This window comes from Pseudonaja textilis, chromosome 1, assembly GCF_049901715.1.
Source record: "Pseudonaja textilis isolate UNSWEBS1 chromosome 1, rPseTex1.2, whole genome shotgun sequence".
In the NCBI taxonomy this organism is placed as follows: Eukaryota; Metazoa; Chordata; class Lepidosauria; order Squamata; family Elapidae; genus Pseudonaja; species Pseudonaja textilis.
In genome coordinates, this window is record NC_141990.1 from 40443187 (window position 1) to 40466798 (window position 23612).

The 23612-nt window shown below is 37.6% G+C and overlaps 1 protein-coding gene across 1 annotated transcript in view; it reads right to left on the reverse strand.

Moving 5' to 3' along the window:
• Window positions 1-23612, reverse strand: part of TTC7A (tetratricopeptide repeat domain 7A) — a 159727-nt gene that overhangs the window by 107169 nt on the left and 28946 nt on the right. The window contains exons 9-10 of the mRNA XM_026695868.2: window positions 15752-15889; window positions 14622-14705 (exon numbers count right to left, since the gene is read on the reverse strand). Of these exons, the coding sequence (XP_026551653.1) occupies window positions 14622-14705; window positions 15752-15889 (222 nt within the window). The remainder of the gene's footprint in view (window positions 1-14621; window positions 14706-15751; window positions 15890-23612) is intronic.

A 23612-nucleotide genomic window follows, 5' to 3' on the forward strand; every position in this document is an offset into this window, starting at 1 on the left:
TTGATTCCAAACAAGCAAAATTACTGCTATTATAATGATGTTTATTTTTTGTTAACCACTCAATCACCAAAGCAATTGTAAGACTAAACAAGAAAATAAAGATTAAAAACAGAAATACAACAATGAATGAAATAGATATACGGGACCATGTCAAGGAACAAAATTAGCATTTAAAAAGCAATCTCCATGGAGTTTATAAATCACTCTTTCCCAGCTCCTACCAGAGAAGCTAAAAGTCATTAGGGTAAGGGCTGTATGGATTAAAGGAGGGCTGCTATTCCAAAGAACAGGGGCACATACACACAGACACACACACATATATACATATACATATACATATAGGATTCTACAAAGTAATTAGGATCTGATCCACAGTAATCCTGCTGGATCTTACTGACTGGCCATACACCACTGGAGAAAGGCAGTCCCATAGCTAATCAAAACCCCAGCCATACACTGCTTTATAGATGAATACTAGTACCTTGAACTACACCTGGAATGAAATGGTAACCATTGTAACTCATGAAGTAGAAGTATTGCATGTGTAAACTAAGGTATGTCCAAAACTATTCATATTACTGCGTTTTGGATGACATATAGCTTCTAACTGGTCGTCAAGAACAGTACAGTATATTGCAATAATTTAAAAAATGGCTAAACCATGAGAAAGGTGTCCGAATCCAAAGAAGAGCATAACTGGCAGACTGAATGTATTTGTGCAAATGTCATCCCGGCAACACTTCCAGTTGCTCTTCAAGCCATTACTGAAAATCCAGGAGAACCCTCACTGACAGCAGGATTCTTTCTAGTTAGTCTTGCTAGAGTTGAGCCCAAGTCTGTTTCTCCCATCCAGACCCAAAGAGCCTCCAGGTACAGGGACAGGGCCCTGACAATTTCACCTCTTCAACCTGGTCTTGATATACAGTTGTGTATCATCTGCATATTGATGATACTTGAATAAGTGCTATCTACCAACCTTACATATCGTAGATATTAAATAGGATTGGGGAGAATGTTAAGCAATGAGAAATCCACAAAGCAAGGGCCCTTGGGCTTAAAGTCTCCCCCCCAACATCACCTAAAACTAATCCTGATGGAAGAGAACCAGCATCCCCTAACTCCCAGAGTTTGGTCAAAAGGATAGCATGACCAATGACATTAAAAGCTGCTAAATTATCAAGTACAACCAGAGGAATCACACCATATCTACCCTGGTCCTAGCAAAGGTCAAGTACAAATACTGCTGCTTTGACATTGTATTCAGGGCTGAATCCTCACTGAAAAAGAGAGGTTGGAAACTGCTCAAAACATATCTAGTGCTGCTGGGTAAAGCAATTCCTTCTTAAGGTATTGTGCTGCTTCTAACAAGGCAAGGTAAACCACCTCCACTTTCACATGAGGGAAGAGTTTACCACCATGCAAACCCAAGTGCTACCTCCAGATGATGACCCTAATTCTGAGGAGTTTCTCAAAACTCACAAACTTTTTACAAGTAATCAAGCAAGACTACTGTGGCCAAGTCAGTAGGACCTATCCAGTTGAAGTCCAGCTCAGAGTAGCTCTTGGTGATTTTGTTCATCAGATCTGTAGAATATTCTTCACAGTGGTCCTTAAGATATTTTTCCTCCTCTAAAAGGGTCTAGGCAATATTGTGTTGTCTCTATACAGAAGAGGGATGAATAAATTATGTGCCATGTGGTACTTCTTAGTCCTGAATGGGTTGAAATCAGATCATGGTTTCATATTATCCAGTTATGAATGCCATCTGCCTGCCTAGGCTGCTTTCCAAGTTTCAAGTTCAGACATTCACAATTCATATCCCCAAGAAGGAGAGCAGCCCCTTATTTGTGTCCTAGAGCTAGTAAGAATCTGGAAAGTTGGCATCAGCAGATAAACAGACCAATAACTGCATTTAAATATCCAGCCATTTAATTTACTTAACATACTTAATGATTCTCAAATGGGTCCTGAGGTTTACCTGGAATTTTGACTAAATCCCTATAGTGTATCTACTGTAAGCATAAACCAAAATGTTATTATATCTATATTATATCAAAAGATTGCTAAAAGTTAAAAGATTTTAGCTTTTTAAATTGGGTCCCAAGAATATTAAAGAATATATCTATAAATGGTACATTTACAGATACAAACATATCCAGGACAAACTACAGGAATGCATGGGTTTCCCTTTGTACACTTGAGTTAGTCTTGTGTGTCCATCCCCTTGGTTGGATTAATGTGCTCTCAACGTTCTGCTTTGAGTGTCTATAAATCCTGTTCTGATTTGCTGACAGATGGTGATGTCCTAATTTAGAATATGCCTTCTTAGAATATGATAAGTAAAGCTACTAGTTAAACCTGTAAGCGTTGCTATCTTCCCACTTTCTTAACAGTCCCAGCAATAGGAAACCATCTATCAATCCTGATATTACCATGCATTATTAATAGTTTTCCCACCTCGCTTTTTTAAGGATCATAAAAAGCAAGATAGAAATAAAATTGACTCATTTGAGCTCTGGTGCTGGAGAAGGCTGGTGCTGTATATTCCTTGGATAGCAAAGATGACTAACAAACAAGTACTGGAGCACATAACATCAGACGTGTCACTAGAAGACAAAATCACAAAACTGACTCTCATTTACCTTGGCCATGTCATGCAGGGGAATTCACTGGAGAAAGCAATTATGTTTGGAAGAGTTAGCAGTAAAAGGGAACCAGGCCGTGACGGTGGCTGTACACCATCGAAGCGGACACCAGCCAGAGTACAGAAAAAGTCAAAGTAGTACTGCAAGATCAGAAGATGTGGAGAGTCCTGGCCCAAAGAATCAGCAACAGTCAGATTCAACTGAATAATAGATAACATCATCGTGAATGGTTTTAACAAGTGGTTGAGCCCACAGTATAGCCATTTTCAAAACCTCTACTATCCTAGAATGCTGATTCCCCATGTGGAGATGCTAAAGATGGTAAAGCCACACCGCATCTCGGAAACTGGGTTTGCAGCTGAAGAATGGGTGGGAACTGCCCTGTGAAACAGATGAAGCTGCTTCACAGTATCATTCTTTTCCGCCACATGGATTAGCTGTCTCATATTCAGAGGAAGCACTTGTCAGCTGATACATACAGTGGATGGGAGATGCCTGGTAAATCAGTCTTTACTGGGCAACTCTCCAGCCCATCATCTACCAGCTTGTTTTGAAACCCTTTGCTGTGCATCTCTTTCACCCTGCAGGTACCAAGCACCCAGTGCATGCCCCGTTTGCTCTCCCTCCAGAAAGGAAGAAAGTGTAGGGTTCAAGGTCCTCCCAGATAACCAACTGACACATAATTCATCTTGCTCCCTCTGATATACCCGATAATGCTGCCACCCAGCAACATGGGCAGGGAAGCTCAGCAGATTGCTCTTTCCCTTAAATTGCAACTGGTCATGGGAAAAACATTGCTTTAAAACTAAGATCAAGTTAAACCTGTTACAATCATGGGCTGAGAATAAAATGAAGACATCATCAAAAACACACTGCAGAATAAGGAGATTGCCAGGAAATGCTCATACTCTGCTTTATAAATAGGAAAAGATTCTGTGAAGTGAGGAAATTGGCAAAATGTGCCTATCCTAATAGAGGATGTGCCAGAAAAAAGGTAGGGTGAATGATACTATTCTGAAATCTAATTGTTTCTTTCCTTTTCCACTTCCTCAGTTATTTAATTCACATTATATCCTAACTCCCTTCCCTTCCAAGTTTTCTAAATATTCCATTTGTTCAACCTTCATTGGAGTTTTGAAAGCTCGCTTCATTCTTAAGATCTTTTTTTCTTTTAGTGATGGGAGGAAGTCCTTCTTCTTCCTCTATTATGTGAGAGAAAACCTATTTCTATCTATATAAGCCATGATGTCCACTGCCTGAACTTCGGGAATAAAGGAAACGTTTTTTAAACACATTTTTTTTTTCTCTATGTTTAAATCAACTTGATGAAGCCATTTTTAATTGGCTTCTGATACTGAATTCCAACTGAGCTTATCAGTATACGTACATGTGCGTAATATACTGTAGGTGCATATGATCTTGTCTGATACTTGAATGAGTGAAAGACATATACAGTATGAGCTGTATATTAGAATAACAAAAGAGTACACTCTTGTGTGGGGTCTACATAATCAGATAATTAAAATGTTTGTATTCCTCCGTCAGACTGTGGGTGGAAAGTACATTGTTTGCAAAGTTCACTGCAAGATAGTAATAATTAGACTTATTAGTGATTAAACTTTAAACCACCAGAGTCTCAATACACTACAAGTTTTTTTAAAAAAATCTAGATACGGCTTCCATATTAGGATCCCTTTGAATAATGCAGGGAGAGATTTTATCAATTCCTTTGTAAAATCAAACATTCCTCTCAATTTTGGACTGTAATGCTTGCTTTAAATTTGTCACATCACATCTGAAATTCCTTCCTCCACAGCAGTTGAAAAGAGAAAAGTGACCTTACTTGTAACAAGGGTGTTGATGGTTGTTGTCTTTTTTTAAAAGAAGAAGTCTGCAGGATCTGATAAAAAAATCTATCTCAGCCAGTATTCCATAGTAGCTAATATGATGGTTCTATTAAGAAATAAGTAGGTCGTGTGGGCAAGAGCCATTTCAGCTTCAAAAACTAGTATTCAGAGACATATAGCTTTTCATTCTAAGGACATCAGGAGGTCATTGTTAATAGGAACTACTATTGTAACATTCTGCCTCTAGAGGCATACTCAGAATGTTCTTAACTAGGAAATCTGGGAGTTATAATCTAAGAAATTCAGAAGATTTAGGTTAAGAAAGACAGGAATATATGTACATTGATTAAACACACCTCATTACAATCTCATATTTTGGTTTCTTCGCTTTGTACACCTTAATGTCAACATGGTTTTGGTACAGATTTGCCAGCTGATGGGAACAAACAAAATGACTAGTTAATTAATTTTAATGCTCTTTGTTAAACAACCACACATCCCCCTGCAAAATTTGCACATTCCAATGTAAAGCAGCCCTGATATTCCATATTCACTGTACAACTCACAGGCTACAATCTAGGCACTGCAGCAATGGCTTCAGCTGGATCACAATGATTTTGCTGATTTTTTTCAGGCAACTTTGGAAATGTCCATGTGCTGTGCAGCTTTAAAGAATAATCTCCCTCCCTATTATAGATGTCCCTGCTCTTCTTGCAAAAATATTGGGCCACATCTTCTGGTTAACTGACCTTTGTACGTCTGTTGATTTAAGGTTTGGTTACAATTTTAACTTCTTTCCCTGATTGGACTATTTCAGGAGCTTTCTAAAATCTTTGCATCCTTCAGGGCTCCTGACTGCAATGCAAAGACAAATATATCTCCTTTTTTAAAAACTGGGTTACTTAGCAACCACAGTAAGCTTTTGTAAGGGGAGTAACAGAAGGAGCATCCCAAATCAAAACCAACTCTTGCTGCCGCTGCATTGGAATTATTACACACACACACCTCTTTAATGGCGTAGAAGACTCTCGCAAGACTGTAAACATCAAGATAAATAGTTTGTTATGCACTATGCTCACCTTTCTGAGCAATTTCATTTCTGCCATAGACATCGGTATCATTGTTGTTCTTGATGATGATGATAATACTGTATAAGTAGCTGATGCTTCCTGTCTATGTTAACTATGGCAAGAAATGAACTTGGGTGTACAACACAGGTAGTACTTGACTTACAACAGCCCATTTAGTCACCGTTAGAAATCACAACAGCACTGATAAAAGTGGCTTATGAGTGTTTTTCACACTTACAACTGTTGCAGCATCCCCACAGTCACATGATTAGAATTCAGGTGCTTGGCAACTGATTCATATTCCTGGTGGCTGCAAGATTCTTAGGTCATGTCATCACCAGAGGTGGTATTCACCTTTTGTGATCTTCTTACAAGCAGATGGAAACCAGATACATTTAACAACCATATTACCAACTTAACAACGGCAGTGATTCGCCGGACAACTGTGGCAAGAAAAGTTGTAAAATGGAGCAAAATTCACTTCACAACTGTCTTGCTCAGCAACATAAATTTTGGGCTTGATTCTGGTCGTAAGTTGAGAACTGCCTATATGGTCAGACCTGGATTTGAGTAGAGGTGTGTCAATCCAACTTTCCCTGTTCCAGCCCTAAAGCTGTAAATAGTCTAGGTCGGGGTGCCCATCCCCAGGTCCATGGACCGGCATCAGTCTTAGCATGCCAGCAACTGGGCCGCGCAAACAAGGGAAGCCCCATCCATGGGATGCAAGCAGCATGTGAAACCATGTTCTCTCTAGTCCTTGGAAAAACCTCTCTTCACAGAACCAGACCCTGGTGCCCAAAAGGTTGGGGAATACTGGTCTAGGTCTAAGTATGGGTAACAAAATTCAGGTCAAATTTATTTAATTACCAAATCTAACATAACAGGTGTGGAAATTACAACACTCAGCATCCCACTCACCTCACTTTCTAGAATAGGAGGTTGAAGTCAACAATATATGCAGAATCACATATTATATTTCCTGAGCTTGTTGACCAGAAGGATGGCAATTTGAGATCAAGTACTGCCTGATGGAGTGAGCTTCCATTACTTATCCCAGCTCCTGCCAACCTGACATTTCCAAGGCATGTAAATGCAAATAGATACAAAGGTGGCTTTTTGGTGGGAAGATAACAGTGTTCCATGTGCCTTCCTTGTTTACTCAGCTGATCACATGACCATGAGAGCCTCTTCAAACAACGCTGACTCTTTGGTTATGAAGCACCACCCCTAGAGTCAGGTACAACTAGCAGAGGAAACCTTTATCTTTACTTTTTTTTTAACCTTTCTGATTTCCAGTCAGTCTTGGCTTCTGGTGATTGCCTGGAGAAATCCCTGCATTTTCTTGGCAGGGCATTTTCAGAAGTGATTTGCCCTTGCCTCCTTCCTAGGGCTTAAGCTTTTTGCCTAAGACGGGACCAGAATTCAGAGTCTCCTAGTTTCCAACCTAGTGCTTTAACCATTATACCAAACTTCCTTGTTATATATACCTTTCATTTCCAGTGAATGTGGGTGTGCGTACATGCACACTTCTACAGCAGCTGAGGAATAGACATCATGAATCTGCTACAGTGTACTCTATCCATGAAAGCATATGTCATAATACATTTGTTAGTTTTTAAACCTGTTTTTGCAAAAATTCTATTGTAGTCTTTGAATACCAACATGCTCTGTCAAGCTATATTAAATTTCAGTGGAGCTCCTCAATTTTGTATGACACTATATTTTTTTAACAAGGCCAGGAGTTGAAAGTGAAATAAACAGAGGCAATGGATTGCAGAGAAACCTCATGGTACTTTTTCTGTGGAATAGTCTTTGCCAAAATTGTAATAGCATGGCAAACATCAGCGAGAAACTGTTTGATTCTCTCACCCACGCAAAGCCTCCAAGTAAACAAGATATCAGCAAGAGCAAAGCATCTATTTGCAAATCCTCCTCTTCATGTTGCCCAAAAAATATTTCAGGAGTCAGTTAAATGAGGCTGTCTCTTTTGCTGTCTTATTAAGAGACATTTACAGAGAAGCAGCAGAACGTACTGCAGATCATCAGATCCTATGTTATCAATTAGAGTGGATAATGCTAAACATCAATATAACACAAGACAAATCCATCTTATTTAGCACCTTCCCCACAGTGACCAGCTAGATGCTCCTTGAAAGGTCTCAAGTAGAACAGGTGAGTAAACCCACTATAACTCCCATATTGATATTAGAATATAGAACCAGTCCCCTGAAGGTAATAATTATGCCATCATGTTGCTACCAATAGCATTAGCCCTGTGATGGAATGCAGTGAGGAAGTGGGTGCACTCCAGAGGAGTAAAAGGCAACTTAGCCCAGATATTATGTGTGAGAGAAAGAGAGTGAACACAGCCCTTCCCTAATAGTTCACAGCGTATTTTGTAGATAGTAGAGTCCTCAGTTTGGCAAGATTTTGTCTGCAGATGTGAAACAATAAAGGATTCACCACGTGTTTTGGATCTGACTTACAATCCTCTATGAATTTATCCCGTCCCATTTTAAAGACAAACTGGCGTTATCACTACATCTATGTAGTTTATGCTATATGAGATTTTTTTCACCTTTTGTTTGTGAATCTCCAACCATTCAGTTGTTCTGATGACCCTGGATTGTAATGCGATTAGAAAGAAGGAAAGCTGTTTGCTCATACCGTGCATCATTTTATAAGCATCTATCATATCAACTTTTACTCACTTTTATCTCAAATGGAACAGCACCAGATATGTGCTGCAATGTCCAAAATTAACATCCAGAAATCATGAAGGGAATTAGAATGAGGCAGAATTAAAATATTACCAAATTGGTGGGGTGGATGTTTTTAGAGAACAGTGGACCAAGTTAGAAGTATTCACGTCTGCTCTGCCTCCTCAATTTCACACCTCTCAACAAGCTTTACCCTTCCTGAGATTTTGCTGCTTGTCAATCTTCCCCAAAATTGCAAGCTATTTGGGCCCTTCCTCCCCTGAAAGATGCCAGTTAGTTCTGCTGACCTGCCTTTCTTTCTTCTTTCCTCCCCTTTTTCCTTCTTGCTAGCACCCTATCTTCTCACACAGAACCACGGGATTTTTGTTGTTGTTGTTAAAAAAGGAGAAATCAAGAAAAAAACAAACCCTATAACTACTGGTTCCGGTTTTGTTGGAAATAAAATGTTATCTACTTCTCCACTTTGGCTATCTCCAGGTTAGGTAATAATCTAGCCAGTTTCTTCCTGAATTAGGCAGAGGAAGACAGACAGGATATGAGTCCCTGACAGAAGACCAGTGCCCTACTCAATCTAACTGGGCATGGTATTTCCTTCCTTTTCAAGCCGATCTCCTTTGCTAGCAAAGAAGAAGAGAATACCCTTGACACTTTATACAACCGAGAACACTAGAAGTTGAGTCACAGCAACTGGACTTCTTTTTCTTTTTTGTTTCACTGCTTCAGAGAATGGAGCTACTTGGATAAGCAGTGAAAAGTTTCAAAGCAAAAAGAAAGAGAAGTCCAGTTGCCGTGACTCAACTTCCAGACAACAACAACAACAACAACAGAGTAATCAATGTCTGGAATACTCTACCTGACTCTGTGGTTTCTTCCCCAAACCCCAAAAACTTTAACCTAAGACTGTCTACTATTGACCTTACCCCTTTCCTAAGAGGTCTGCAGGGAACGTGCATAAGCGCACCAACGTGTCTACCGTCCCTGTCCTATTGTTTTCTTTATTTTTCTTATATATATCCATTTCATGTATGCATAACTAAGTTTATTCTTATACCTATTATCTTGTAAGCAGTTGACAAATCAAATTAAATAAAAAATAAAAAAATAAATTAAAAAAAAATAAAAAATACCTGGATCGTTGACACTGAGAACAGCTGAGAACAATGTATTATGCTGATGAAGTATGGATCGCCACATTCTTTCTGCTTAAGGTATTATGGACATGACCAACAACTACTATTAAAAATACAGCTTATCACTATTCTTATTATTGCTATTTTTATTATTCTAATAAGAACAGGAATAGCATCTATGAGTAGATAATCTTAAAAGGGTTATTTTAAAGTTTTCCTGTGTCACTATTATTGTTCTCACCAAAAGTGACTTTACTTTTCAAAGGCTCACCGATGAATTCATAAAGAAAACAAATTTGAACCTTGTTATTGATTTGCCTCATTATTTCATTTATATTTCTCAAATATGTTTGCATAATGTGACTCAAAACATCTGACTGATTTCTCATTCAAATAAAATGAATATCTGGATCTTGCTGATACTGACTTTCTGGCTAATACTAGTATGACTAATACGCTAAAATATAAAGAGATTTAAAAAATAGCTTTAGGGTTCCTTGTAGACATATACCTCATACATCAATGATCATGATGGCTGGGATGATCAGGGTTGTAGCTTAGTGCATTTGAAAGATGCTAGTAAGAAACACTACAATTGGAACCAGCAACTCAGTCGTTAAGCAAGTGGTCACTATGTGAAGTCATGACTGCGCTTATGATTTTACTTCAGTTTTCCTTTGCTTAAAAAACCTGTCGAAGTTGTAGGTGTGAGGATTAGTTGTAAAGTTATTTTTTCATCACTGTCCTAACTGTGAATGGTTACTAAATGAGGCAGTTAAGAAAAGAAGTGTATCTGTACTCTAGCCCAGCCATCGCCAACGAGTGGGCCAGTGGTGGGCCATGAGAAAATTTTGGGGGGCCGCAGAGAAATCTCACCCCCAGAGCACCCTCCCAAAGCAATTAATCCAGGCTGCGCAGAAACACAAGCTGTGCTGCCCACATGGCCCACGGGAACCCTCCCCACCCACTCACTCCTTACTCAGCAAACTTGCCTACTAAATTGCTATTTTTCCTTTTTCCGACCTCAGATGTTCTGCTGTAATTAGCTAGGAAACAGGAAATGGTTGGATTTCTTGCTTTCTAGCTAGTCTTTAGATCTTTGGCTCTGCTTTTAAGCACAGCCAAACCTCCCTTAGGACTGAAGGTTCTATTATTCAGTGCAGACTCACAGCAAGCAAATTTGAGAGACTGAGCTAGCCAATGGCAGATAGATAGAACACTGAATGATTCTGTGAGCAACTCAATCTGCCTGCCTGCTTTGCCTGATTTTGGGTAAAAGTTGCTCTTTTTAAAAAAATAAAATATTCAATATTTACATACATGGTGAGTTGTGAGTTAATTTTGTTTGCTTGCCAGCAAAATTTATGAGTTTGCTTGCAAGCAAATTTTATGTGACAGACTTAGCTAGCCAATGGCAGATAGATAGATTTCTGAATGAATCTGTGATTCTGTGAACAACTCAATCTGCCTGCCTGCATTGCCTGATTTTGGGTAAAACTTGCTCTTTTTTAATAAAAAATTCAATATTTATATAAATATTTATAATATTTACATAAAAGCCATGCCCAGCCAATCACATGACCACCAAGCCACACCCACAAATTAGGCCATGCTCACAGAACCGGTTAGAAGTCCCTGGGATTTAAAATTATGAGTTTGTTGGTCCCTGAGGTCCAAAAGGTTGGCGACCCCTGCTCTAACCAACTGGCTAGCTGAAGCTGGTCCTAGAAGAAGGATATAACAGTCTCTATCTCTTTGACTTTTAATACAGTATCTATTGAAAAATACAGGGATATTATATCTTAGAACAATACATTTATTTAGATATATAGGTAGGATAAATCTCGGTGATCATGTAATCAACTTCAGTGGTCAATTCAGCAATGTTGGATATCATCTTTGATAGATGATGTCCACTTCTTTTTAAATATTTCCAGTAATGGATTGCTCATCATTTTCCAAGCTAGCCTGTATCAAGTAAAAAACTGAAAGTCATGGTTAATTTGAGTGTAAAGAACAAGTGCTTAGCTCTGCCTCTAAGCTGTGCTTGTTGAACAGAATGGTAGAAAGCAAGGTAAGCAATGTCATATTTCTCTACACTTGGTAAAATCCACTTGTAACAAGGCCATTTTCTTTTCTCATTTTGTTCCCTTCGTTGTGCCTTTTCTTTTTTAATAAAAATAAAAATCACATTGAAGTTCTTAAGTTTTTTATTAGTTTAGTTTTTAAATTCTTCTCTTTCTAGCTTTCTGGCTTGTATTTCTGTCTAGAGATTCCAGTAGAACACAAAATATAATAGTTATACACCTGCCCTGTAGGCCCTAATATGGAATACAGTGACAGTTTTTCTAAGTATGCTAGAGATCAGAAAAGCATATTTAGTGGTATCTTTTAAGAGAAAGATATGATTTAACCACACATTTGCATCTGACTTATATACATGCCTCAAACTATTATCTTTTGCAGTAAGCAATGTTATTCAAATTGCAAAAGGAGACAAGAAATTATAGAAAAAATAAACCAAATAAATTAAAACATGAGATAAGAAAAAATAGATAAATCTAGTTTGTAGCAATATTAATCACTGTAACTCTCAGTATGTATCTTTCTATCCTTATCAACCATCCTTCTCTCCATGATACCTTTTGTTCTTTATATTGCTTCCCTCCCATCATAATTGGATCATAAATCCAATCATAAATACCATCCAATAATTTTCTATTTCTCCCTTCCTCTTGTAGTATTCATTCTTCTTTCATATATTTGTTTTGGTATTTGATCCTTATCCATTCTATCTAGCTCTCATTGTGACCAAGTACAGCATTCTTGATCTTATCACTTCTGGTTTTGCTATCTAGGGGATATCATTCCATGCTCAGTATTGAACAATTAGCTTATTATATTAGAAGCACTATTTACTTCCAACTTATATTTCTATTTTTGCATTCAATGACCAACTTTCACCACCAGATCCATGCAAAAGATTCCTTAATTTAATTCTGTTCACTTACCTTCTATTTTATCTAAATCAACAAATGCATAACATCAGGTTTATACATATTTCAATGCCTTAGTGAAGAATAAAATCTGGCTAGTGCTTCACCCAAACATTTTTTTGTCAGAAGGCCCCTGGAAAGGTCATAGAAATGGGGACCACGTGACCCCAGCATGCAGCCATTATTGGAAATGTATGGCTTTTGCCAAGCATCCAAATTTTGATTATATGATCATGGGGACATTGCAACATTCGTAAGTGTAGGGAGCAGTTATAGGCCATTTTTTTCAGCACCGTCATAACTTTGAACAGTCATTAAATAAATGATTGTAAGTCAAGGACTACTTATAGTCAAGGTAGTCCTCAACTTATAGCCACAATTGGGATTGGAATTTTCATTGCAAGTCAGTGCAGTCTTAAAGTGAGTCATCATGTGATCGTATAAAATTGTATAACCTTTTTTTACCATGGACTTTAACAGAATCAGGTTCCCTGAACTGACTTAGCTTGTTGGACGCTGGCTGGGAAGGTCACAAATCATGATCCCATAATGGCAAGACTGCAATCATCATAAAGGTGAGCCAGCTGCCATGTGCCTAAATTCAATCATGTGACCATGGGAGTGGTGCAGCAATCATAACTTCAAGGATGGGTCATAAGTCACTTATTCCAAGGATCTTTTCCAAGGATGTTGTAATTCTCAACCATTGTTAAGCAACGAGCATAATCTATATAGGCTAAGAGATTATCTGCTTATATTTAAAAGAATAAATTTATTTTCAAAATGTGAAGGTGTCTGGGGAAATAGAAGGATTCATCAAACTTTTTCTGTTATGAGTCCCATTTTCAGCACTACATACATGAAAGTAAACATCAAATGTAAGATATTGTTTTTAATAAAGTTTGGACTTGGCTGTGGGTCCAGGGTAATTTTAAAAAGATATTTTGTTTTTAGTGTCTTCACTAGATAAGATTATCTTTGCTGATCATTCTTCCCCTAACCCTGAATCTCTAGCATCATGGTGCGTAGTAAAAGTTGTAATTTCCACAGTTCTCCCAATTATATCTTTCCCTCTTGAATATAGTATGACTCTCTTAGAAACATTTTGGAAGTAGGATTAAAGACTATCAGATAAAGGAGGACTTTTTTTTCTGCCAGAGTCTTTCATAGACTGGTAGAATTCTAGAGGAAAGGCATCACAAGGATCATCTAATTTAATGTTTTTCAATCTTGGCAACTTTAAGATGTGTGAAATGTATTGCCTTGGTTTAGGAACAATGAGCTACTACAATCCTCCTCAATGTGCAGAAAAACCAATTAAACTATTCATGAGAGGTGGCCATCTAGTTGTTCTTAAAAATCTTTAGATATCAATACCTCACAGCCTCCAGATTTAGACTTTTCCATTGCCGTATAGATCTTACTATCAGGAAGTTTTCTTTATATAGTCCTAATAGAGTCGCTTAATTCTAGGATATTTCCTCAGTTTAGGAATCAACCCGAAAGAGATCTAGACAGAAGAACATCTATTCTAAATTTTCTGGCTGATCATTAGGTGATTTTCATAAATTGGCAAGGGTTTTTGAGACCCATTTCTTCAGCAACAAAAGTAGAACATTTTTCTCCATTTAAGTTTGGCTGCTGAAATTTCAAGGACATAAGAAAACTGAAGGTGGATTATGTAACTTTTGGTAGACTTTTTAATAAGAAAAAACTTGGATGCCTTGTGTTTTGGACTGAAGCAGATAGGCTTATGTTCATCATATTTTAAAAAATAATTATTTGCCATTTTCTCTACTTCACAAATTTTCATATTATCTATAGTATAAATATATACTGTAAGTATTCTCTGAATATGCAGAACCTACTGCTTTACTTTTAGTTATCTCTATTAGGCATTCAATGCATCTATATTAAAAACTATCATTGTTACAAATTACTACTATATTACATAGGAAAAAAGGGACCTAATATACTTGCATGATTATAACACTAATATTTCAGATTGCCTTTTATTTTCAAGTTCAGATAACAGCAATAATTCTACCTATATCAGGAGTGTCAAACTTGCGTCGGCATGGTGTTGTCATGTGACATATCGCAACTTTTTTCTCTTTCGCTCAGCCAGATGTGGGTGTGGCTAGCGCATGACATATCCATCCATGAACCGCTAGTTTGACAGCCCTGATCTACATTGCTTATTTAAATCTTACCTTGCCACAAGCTGTCATGGCCAGAGCCAACTGGTACCACAAATGAAATTCACCAAATGCAAGCTTCATTGCTCGTTCTAAACACTGAGGACAAAAAGTATAGATTATATGTATAAATATGCAGGGGAGGAGGGAGAGAGAGATGGAAGGAGGAGACACATTCAGATAGTGCAGTGTTCTAAGGCTTAAAAACAAAGCATGCATGAAGAAAGGGCTATCTGAGCTGGATAAAGTGCACAAATGGGGTCCAATAAAGTGTTTTCAATGCCTTCAATTATTAAGATGCAAGGTTCTATAGTTTTCTTTAATGCTGGACTCTAGATATCTCTTCAAAAAATATAACATGCAAAAATAGTTCCAATAGATAAAACATATAATGAAGCATATAATATATAATATATTATAAGCATAAAATATATTATATAATATAATATAAGCAAACACTTATATTTTGAGGGGGGCCTTAATGTTTACAAAATTTGCAAATTAAAAGTTTGCAAATTTAGCAAATTTACAAAAAGGGGGACCCAGAAATACAAAATGTATTTCACCTGGTATACCAATTGCATCCTCTCTTGGACCAGGAAACCCTTAGTCACTCACGTCTTAATCATCTCACAGGTTGACTATTTCAATGAGATCTACATTGATTTTACCCTGAAAGACAATTTAGAAACTCCAAGTTTTCCTGAATGTGATAATTATTCTCTGCAAGTTGTATTGGTTGCTAGCTTGCTTCTATCCAGCCAATATGAGCTGACAGGGTTGGCATGTTCCAGGTTCCTTCAATCAAATAAAGTCATCTATCAGGAGCCAGGAAGCATATCTCTTCTCTGTCATGGCATCTGCCTTCTGGAGTGCTGCTGCCTCTGAGAACCGGATGGCTCTCACCCTGATCATGTTCTGGAGAGTCTTAAAGACCTGGCTGTTCAGTCAGGCCTTGGAGTGAAGTGGCTGGAACCTCCTGATAGTGGTATGTGTTCTGTGTGGTTTGCTGGATTCACTATCTCATTCCTTTCCTACTTTTTTAGTCTGGTTCATCTGTTTTATTATTTTGTTTCATATTTTGCTTATTCTAGTGTGAGCCACTTTGAGGTTGGATGGCACCAAATAAATAAATAAATAAATACCTCAGAAAGCATGACATATTGTCCTCTTCTGCCCAGAGTGATACTCAGAAGATCATAAACTGCTGATGTACTCTGGAGACTGATGGCTCGATCATCTTTCTGATCAGGAGCCCGGCTGATCACTGCATCCTGATTTGCCTGGGAATGAATTGAAATGTTTTAAAAGAGGACCAAAAGTATCTTAGAAAGGTTTCAGCTTTTTTTATGGGCCCAAGAATACATTGCAGCAAGTGATGTTTTCAAGACTATTTCAAAAAGGCAGATTACAAAGAAAAAGCCAAGAAACAGTACAGTATTATCATATATTGAAAAAAATGTGAACTCATAATAATAGTCATAAATCTTTTTGCAATGTCTGTTCTTCTCTGAACTGACACTCAAGCATAATTATCCTGCAATTAATCCTATTATTTCTTACTTACCTTTGCACATCATTTTAGTCTATACAACACTTAATGCTCCCAGTCTATGAGTCTTAGGGTTGTTTTACACTACAACAATCCTTTTCAAATTCACACTTGGTTTTATTTCGGAAATAAATAGAAACATAATATATCTAACTGGTTATATGCCACTCTAAAAATCCTCAATAACAAAGAGGTCCAAAAATAGCAACTGTGTTTGAGCAACACATGTGAAAGAAAAACCTTGCTGGATTAAATCCAAGGCCTAGATGAATCCAACCTGTTTTTTCCAACAGCAGCCTCTGGGAAGCCCACATACAGGATGGAGTGTAGCAACCTTCTCCCACTGCTATTCCTCAACAACTGATACAACAGAGGCATCAGCCACTGAATATAATTTTAACATGAGGTGCAGAACTTAAGACTCCTGAGCCAAAGACAGATATCAGGCCCACTTCCTTCAGATATTGCTTTGTTCAAATAGAAAACAACTGTACCTGTGTCTAAATCTATATTGTCCCTGGATGGACATATCTGTCCCCCATATGAATAATTACTTGGGATTTGTTTTCAATATGGGGGCTGATGGCTCTGTTTAATTTCTGTTCATGGTTTTATTATTACTGAAAGATGGCTGTAACCACTGTGGCAGTAAAATTTATGTGGATGGGAAGGTCATTTCTGCCAGCTCTGAGATATTTTGGAGGTCACTTAGCTCAGCAAGAGTCAAGAAAATTGAAAGTGGAAAGCTTGTGTCTGGCTGTTTGCTAATTTTGCATCCAAAGTCTTGGTTTATTTTCATCCACTATCTTACAGAGTTTTATGTTTGCATAATTGTTAGTACTACACAATCTGCACAGCATTTCATCTTATATTCTCTTCCTGAATTTCATTATTTAACATTTCAGCAAAAGAAAAACCCCAAGTAAAGAAATAAAATTGATTGAGAGATAATATATTACTAATTTCTAATGTAATTCTGGCAGACGAAGCTAACCATCTGGTTGGTTGGTTGGTTTTTATACAGTAAAGAGTAAGCAAACCATTCACCATCCAAAACCAGATCTGAAATTTTAGGGGGGAAATGAGCGGGAGGAATTTTGGTGGGTTTTTGTTTTGTTTTGCTTTTTTGTGATTTTAACTATGATCTACATATTTTAGTTCTTACGCTATAATTTTTACCTCTTCCCATCCCAATATGGCAGGAAACCGAACATTAGTGTTCAGCTTGTAGAACTACAAACAAAACTGTGTGAGAAAGACATATATAACTTATTTGATGACGGGTAAGAAAAGAAAGTTGCTTTGGAAATTATTCTTTTGTGCATCATAATCAACAGTACTTTTTTATCTCAGAGTAAAGGAAAATTTAAAAGACACACACTGAGATATGTCGAGATGTATAGATGTACATAATAATCAACAGTGTTAATTAACATCTTTCCATTTTGTATACTGTACTATTTAAAAGTTTCTCCATCAGTAACAGTGCTGCACTATTGATTTGTGAAAAATAGCTGCACTGAACAAACCCCCACATGTTCTGAAAACTGGTAATCAGCCTCACATCAGAGTCAGCTATTTTGAGCATTTGTCAGTGATCCAAACTAGGAACATTAAAGCAATGCCTTAGCACAGAGTGCCTTAGCAGATAAAATATTCACTTGAATGAGCAAATTACCATAATTTGGGGGATTACCAAAAAATAAAAGATACATGTAACGCCATCTAAAGACTTGGTGAAATATGGGACAGACTGGATATTGTGCAAAGGGAACACAACTAGAGTTCAAATCCCAGGAATCTGTCCAAAATACCAAAGTGAAATTCAGAAATCCACAAAAAGATCCAGCAAACAAAAAAAGAAAACAACAAATGGAGCAGATTGTAATTCCATATGTTGCAGGAATATCTGAAAATCTCAGGAGCATTTTCAATATACAGGCACATTTTAAACTTAATTATACTTTAAGGCAGAAGCTTGTCCACCCCAAGTACAAAACACCAGACACAAATTTAGCAATGTGGTGTACGCAGTGCAATGCAGCAAGACATTTGTAGACCTGTAATTGGGGAAACAAAACAGCCACTTCACAAATTCAAAGCAGAACACAGGAGAACAAAATCATCAGGACAAGATTTAGCAGTCCATCTGAATTTGAAAGACAAAGATCACTCTTTTGAAGAAAGCCAAGTCCACATTCTGGACAGCGAGGGACGAAAGACGCCATCTAAGTCAAAACTGAACAGCTTTCGTTCAGTGAGATAAACCTTCAAGTGGCCTTAACAACTCTCAGAGTGCTAATGACCAAATAACTACAAAGAATATAAATCCTTCCATTCCCCACCAGTCAGTTAGAACTGAAGAAGCCTCTTGATTGAGAAGTGAAACATTTTCAAGTCCAGTTGCCTTTTTGGGAAAAGCACCTTTGGGACAACCACAACCTGGATGATTGAGACTCTATATTGGCATTTATCAGAGTGAAACAAAGTTCATAGTCTTTCTACACATAAACGTATTTAATTTCTCTTCATTTCAGAATTCATTAATGGGAAGATAAGAAGAGCATAATTTGCTAAAAATTACACTCATAACACTACAGATTAAGTAAGCGGGAGATACCAACCATATAGCTCAATTATATGCATTGGCAGCATGTAGCAGATACAGGACATGGTAACAGATAATCAGAGTTGGAAGGGATCTTGTAGGTCATCTACTCCAACCCCCCACCCAAGTGGGAGACCCTACACCATTTCTGACAAATAGCAGTCCAGTCTCTTCTTGAAAGTCTCAAGTGATGGTGCTCCCGCCACTTCTGAGGGCAAGCTGTTCCATTGGTTGATTGTTCTCACTGTCAGAAAGTTTATTCTTATTTCCAGGTTAAATCTCTCCTTGTTCATTTCCATAATTATTCCTTGTCTGGCCTACAGGCACTTTAGAAAATAGCTTGACCCCTTCCTCTCTGTGGCAGCCCCTCAAATATTGGAAGACCACTATCATGTCTCCCCATGTCCTTCTCTTTACTAGACGAGCCAAGCCCAGTTCCTGTAACCGGTCTTCATATGTTTTAGTCTCCAGTCCCCTAATCATCCTGGTTGCTCTTCTCTGTATTTTTTCTAGAGTCTCAACATCTTTTTTGTAATGTGGTGAACAAACCTGGATGCAGTACTCTAGGTGTGGTCTTACTAAGGCTTTATAGAGTGGCATTAGTACTTCCCTTGATCTTGATTGTATCCCTCTGTTAATACAACTTAGGATTGCATTAGCTTGTTTGGCTGCTGCTGCACACTGCTGGCTCATATTTAGCTGGTTGTCCACTAGGACTCCAAGATCCCTCTCCCAGTTCCCGCTATTGAGCTTGGTTTCACCCAGTCTGTATGAGTACTTTTGGTTTTTCTTGCCTAAATGTAGGACTTTACTTTTCTCTACATTGAATTTCATTTTGTTAGATACGGCCCAGTGTTTTAGTCTGTCAAGATCCATCTGGATCTTGAGCCTATCTTCTTGGGTGTTAGCTATTCCTGCCAGCTCAGTATTATCTGCAAATTTGTTAAGTTCCCCTTCTATTCCTTCATCTAAGTCATTAATGAAGATATTGAAGAGTACTGGGCCTAAGACGGAACCTTGTGGCACCCCACTGCTTACTTCCCTCCATGTAGACTTAGACCCATTAAGGACTACTCATTGAGTATGGTTTGTCAGCCAGTTGTGAGTCCATTTAGTGGTGGTGCTATCTATTCCACTTTTCTCTAGCTTACTAAGAAGTAGGTTGTGGTCTACTTTGTCAAATGCCTTGCTGAAATCTAAATATATTATGTCCACAGTATTTTGCTGGTCTACTAATTTAGTCACTATGTTGAAGAATGAAATAAGATTGGTTTGGCATGATCTGTTCTTAACAAACCCATGCTGACTGCTAGTTATTACTTTACTTGTTTCTAGATATTGGCAGATCTGTTTTTTTATTATCTTTTCCAGTATCTTCCCAGGTATTGATGTTAGGCTGATTGGTCTATAGTTTCCTGGGTCTGTTTTTTTTTCCTTTTCTGAAGATGGGAACCACATCAGCTCTTTTCCAGTCCTCTGGTAGTTCCCCGGTGCTCCAGGATTTTTGAAAGATATGGTGCAGTGGTTCTGAGATGACCTCTGCCAGCTCCTTTAAAACTCTGGGATGTAATCCATCAGGCCCTGGTGATTTGTGTTCAAGATCAGACAGGTGTTCTGTTAATATTTTTTTGCTTATTTTAACTTTTATTTCTGTTCTGTCTTTTACAGTTATGTTTTTGGTGGGTTGAGCTATAGTTTCTTTTTGCATGAAAACCAATGCAAAGAATGAGTTAAGCAGTTCTGCTTTCTCTCTGTTGCCTGTTACTTCCTTGCTGCCTTTTCTCTTAGTTCTCTCTGTTTCCTTGATTTTTTTCTTGTTATTTATATGTTGGAAGAAACTTTTTTTTACTATCTTTGACTCTTGTTGCAAGTCTTTGTTCGTTCTGAGTTTTTGCTATCCCGACTTTGTCTTTGCAGATTCTGGCTATCTGCTGATATTCTGCCTTAGTTGTATGTCCTTCTTTCCATTTTTTGTACTTGTCCTTTTTTTCTTTCAATTTGCCAGAGAAATCTATGTGCAGCCATGCTGGTTTCTTCTTGGATTTCTTGTTTTTCTTTCTCAGTGGTATTATGCTGGTCTGGGCTTCTATGATCATACTTTTCAGAGTTTCCCAAGATTCTTGAGTTGTTTTCCCCTTTAGGATTTTCATCCATGGAATATTTCCCAAGTTCTCTCTGAGTTTATTAAAATCAGCTCTTTTAAAATCCAATACTCTGGTGTCATTATATTCTATTGCTTGTGTTTGTGTTACATCGAATTCTAGTATGACATGGTCACTCTCACCCAAGGTTCCTACAGTTTCAATTCCCTCTATCACTTCTTCTCTGTTTGTAAGGATTAGGTCCAGTATGGCTGTCCCTCTAGTTTTACCCTCTACTTTTTGGACAACTAAGTTGTCAGCTAAGTTGTCATATACATTAAGAATCTGTAGATTCAGCTGGGCTTCTCACCAATTTAAAAATAACTGTTCAGGTGGTATAAAAACCCCTGGATTTTAGAGATCAGCTCCAAATTAGAATAAACAGGGACCAGGGAATTAGCAAATTTAAATGTAACCTCTGTCAGGTGGGGCTGATGGGAATTGGGGTCCAACAGCTTCTGGAATCTAGTATTTACTTACTGCTGGAATAAACAATACTAGGTTGAGTCTTAGCTGTAAATTCCTATGTACCAGAGATCTCAATTTGTCTCTCTTTTTCTCTGACATAAATCACCCATTAATTATAAGAATCCTATTTAACTGAGCTAGAAAATATGCCTTTTGAACCGAAGGGGTTAAACTGAATAAGTAAATAATAAACAAGAACAGTTTTTCTAAGATCAAATGCCAGGTGTCCATGATACTTTACATGAATTATTCCAAGCTCTTCTTATGTTCGATACAATATCCATTAGAATTAGCCAGAGACTGCTTGTTTCAAATAAGAAGAGAGAGGGCAGCCATTCTTATTTTACTAACCTTGTGATCTCTTGTGCTAGTGTGCAGCATGAAGGGAAATATCAAATTGAAAGGAACACATTAGCTAACTAGTAACGTGAAAATCAATGCCGTGAAGATGGCCCATAGCAGTTATATGAATTGTACTGAAGAAGAAAAAGATTTTCTATATGTAAATTGAAACATTGCAAACTGATTGCGGATTTTGTGGAGGTGGTAAGGGTGGGAGAAAGAGAAGAAAGTGTTGATGGGGAAAATGTTCCTTTTTAAACTCCATTTCTAATTCTTGTAATATTAAACAACATCCGGAACTAACTGAAAAAGTCGCTGGAGGGTACATACAGTTAAAACAGGCTTGGAGTATCTTTTGAGCTTTTTTATTTGCACTAAGGACTTGGTTTCACCATGCATTCTATAAGCATGAGGCACTGCATATTTAAGCATGCAGCTAATACATTTGAGCCAGGCCTTAAAATCTGCAGTGTGAAAACAAAAGAATGATTTTACACAATTGGGAGTTTGGAAATGAAAAAGTTATGACTTGTGTCCTTAAAAGAAATATTAAATATTAAAAATAAGATTTCCCTTAGTAAACTATCTTTATAATCTCATATAATTTTCATTGCAAGACTAACTAGCCAATGTTGTTGACTAATTCTGTTAAACTATATTTAAGGCTTATTCTCACAACCTAGTTCCTATGGCACAAATACTGTGCAGGCTATTTTTGAGGGACATGTCTTCATGACATTATCTTCTACTCATTATCGCCCCTCCACTGAAACAGCTTCAAGTCATCTTTAGCTGTTCTGGTTTGGAGTGGTGTCCTGACCCCGATCTCTCATGTGGAAAATATAGGCTATCTTAAGGATGAGTTGGGGATGTCATTGCTTATCTCCAATTACTCCGTTAAGTTCACTGTGAGAATATCCCTTCCATGACCAGTCACTAGGCACAACTTCTATGGCCATTTTGGCTTTGGCTTTGAGAAAGACCTTGTCTTTGCATCATATTTCTCTTTTTGATATGACTATCAAAGTCATGGTAGACTGAATGCAGATCTTCAAGAGATTAAGATCAATGATGCTTAAAAAGTCTACCATTTCTAGTCTGGGTTTTTTTCTGAATATGTGATGAATCACAGTTTTAATGATCTCAGCAGCACAGTCCATACAAGAACTGATGTCCACCATGGTTGGAAGGCATCAAGGCTGATCAAAATAACAAAATTATTTCAGGTCCAGAGATTGGCAGGGCCAGTGTTTGTGATGATGTGATGAGTTGGTCTTCATTTCTGAGGTAGCAGGAAAGAGAAAGTATTTAGGGAAGATGTATTCTTGTGATGGAGGAGACCTGAAAGCAGCCAAAAGTTGTCTTTCAAGTAAAAAGATAAAACCAAAAACACATTCTTCAAAACATAAAATACAAAAGACCAAATTCTACCTATCACACTTTGAAACAGATTCAGGAAGGTGAGTTGTTTTTAGTAATGAACAGCTGATCAGGAAAGGCAAGGACTCATTTTCAGGAGAAGGCACAAATGGGAGAAGAAAGAAATTAGACAAGTGTAAAACCAGAAAAGGCCATAAAAATAAAACAATAATAAATGTAAGTTTTAAAATAATAAAAAAGAGGAAAGATTCATAGCTGCTGGGAGAAATCTGATTTGAAATGAAACAATCCAGAAGACAAGCTCAGGATCCAAAAAATTCCTGACAGACTTGCACAATGGACCCTATCCAATAACATGAAATTTAATGTGGAAAAAAAACAAGGTTTTACACTTAGGCAGAAAGAAACCAAAGGTGCAAGTACAAATTAGGTGAAACCTGATTCAACAAATGCCCACGGTATACATATCAAGACTCCAAGATTCCTAAGCTAAAATTCCTTTCTCACTGTAATAA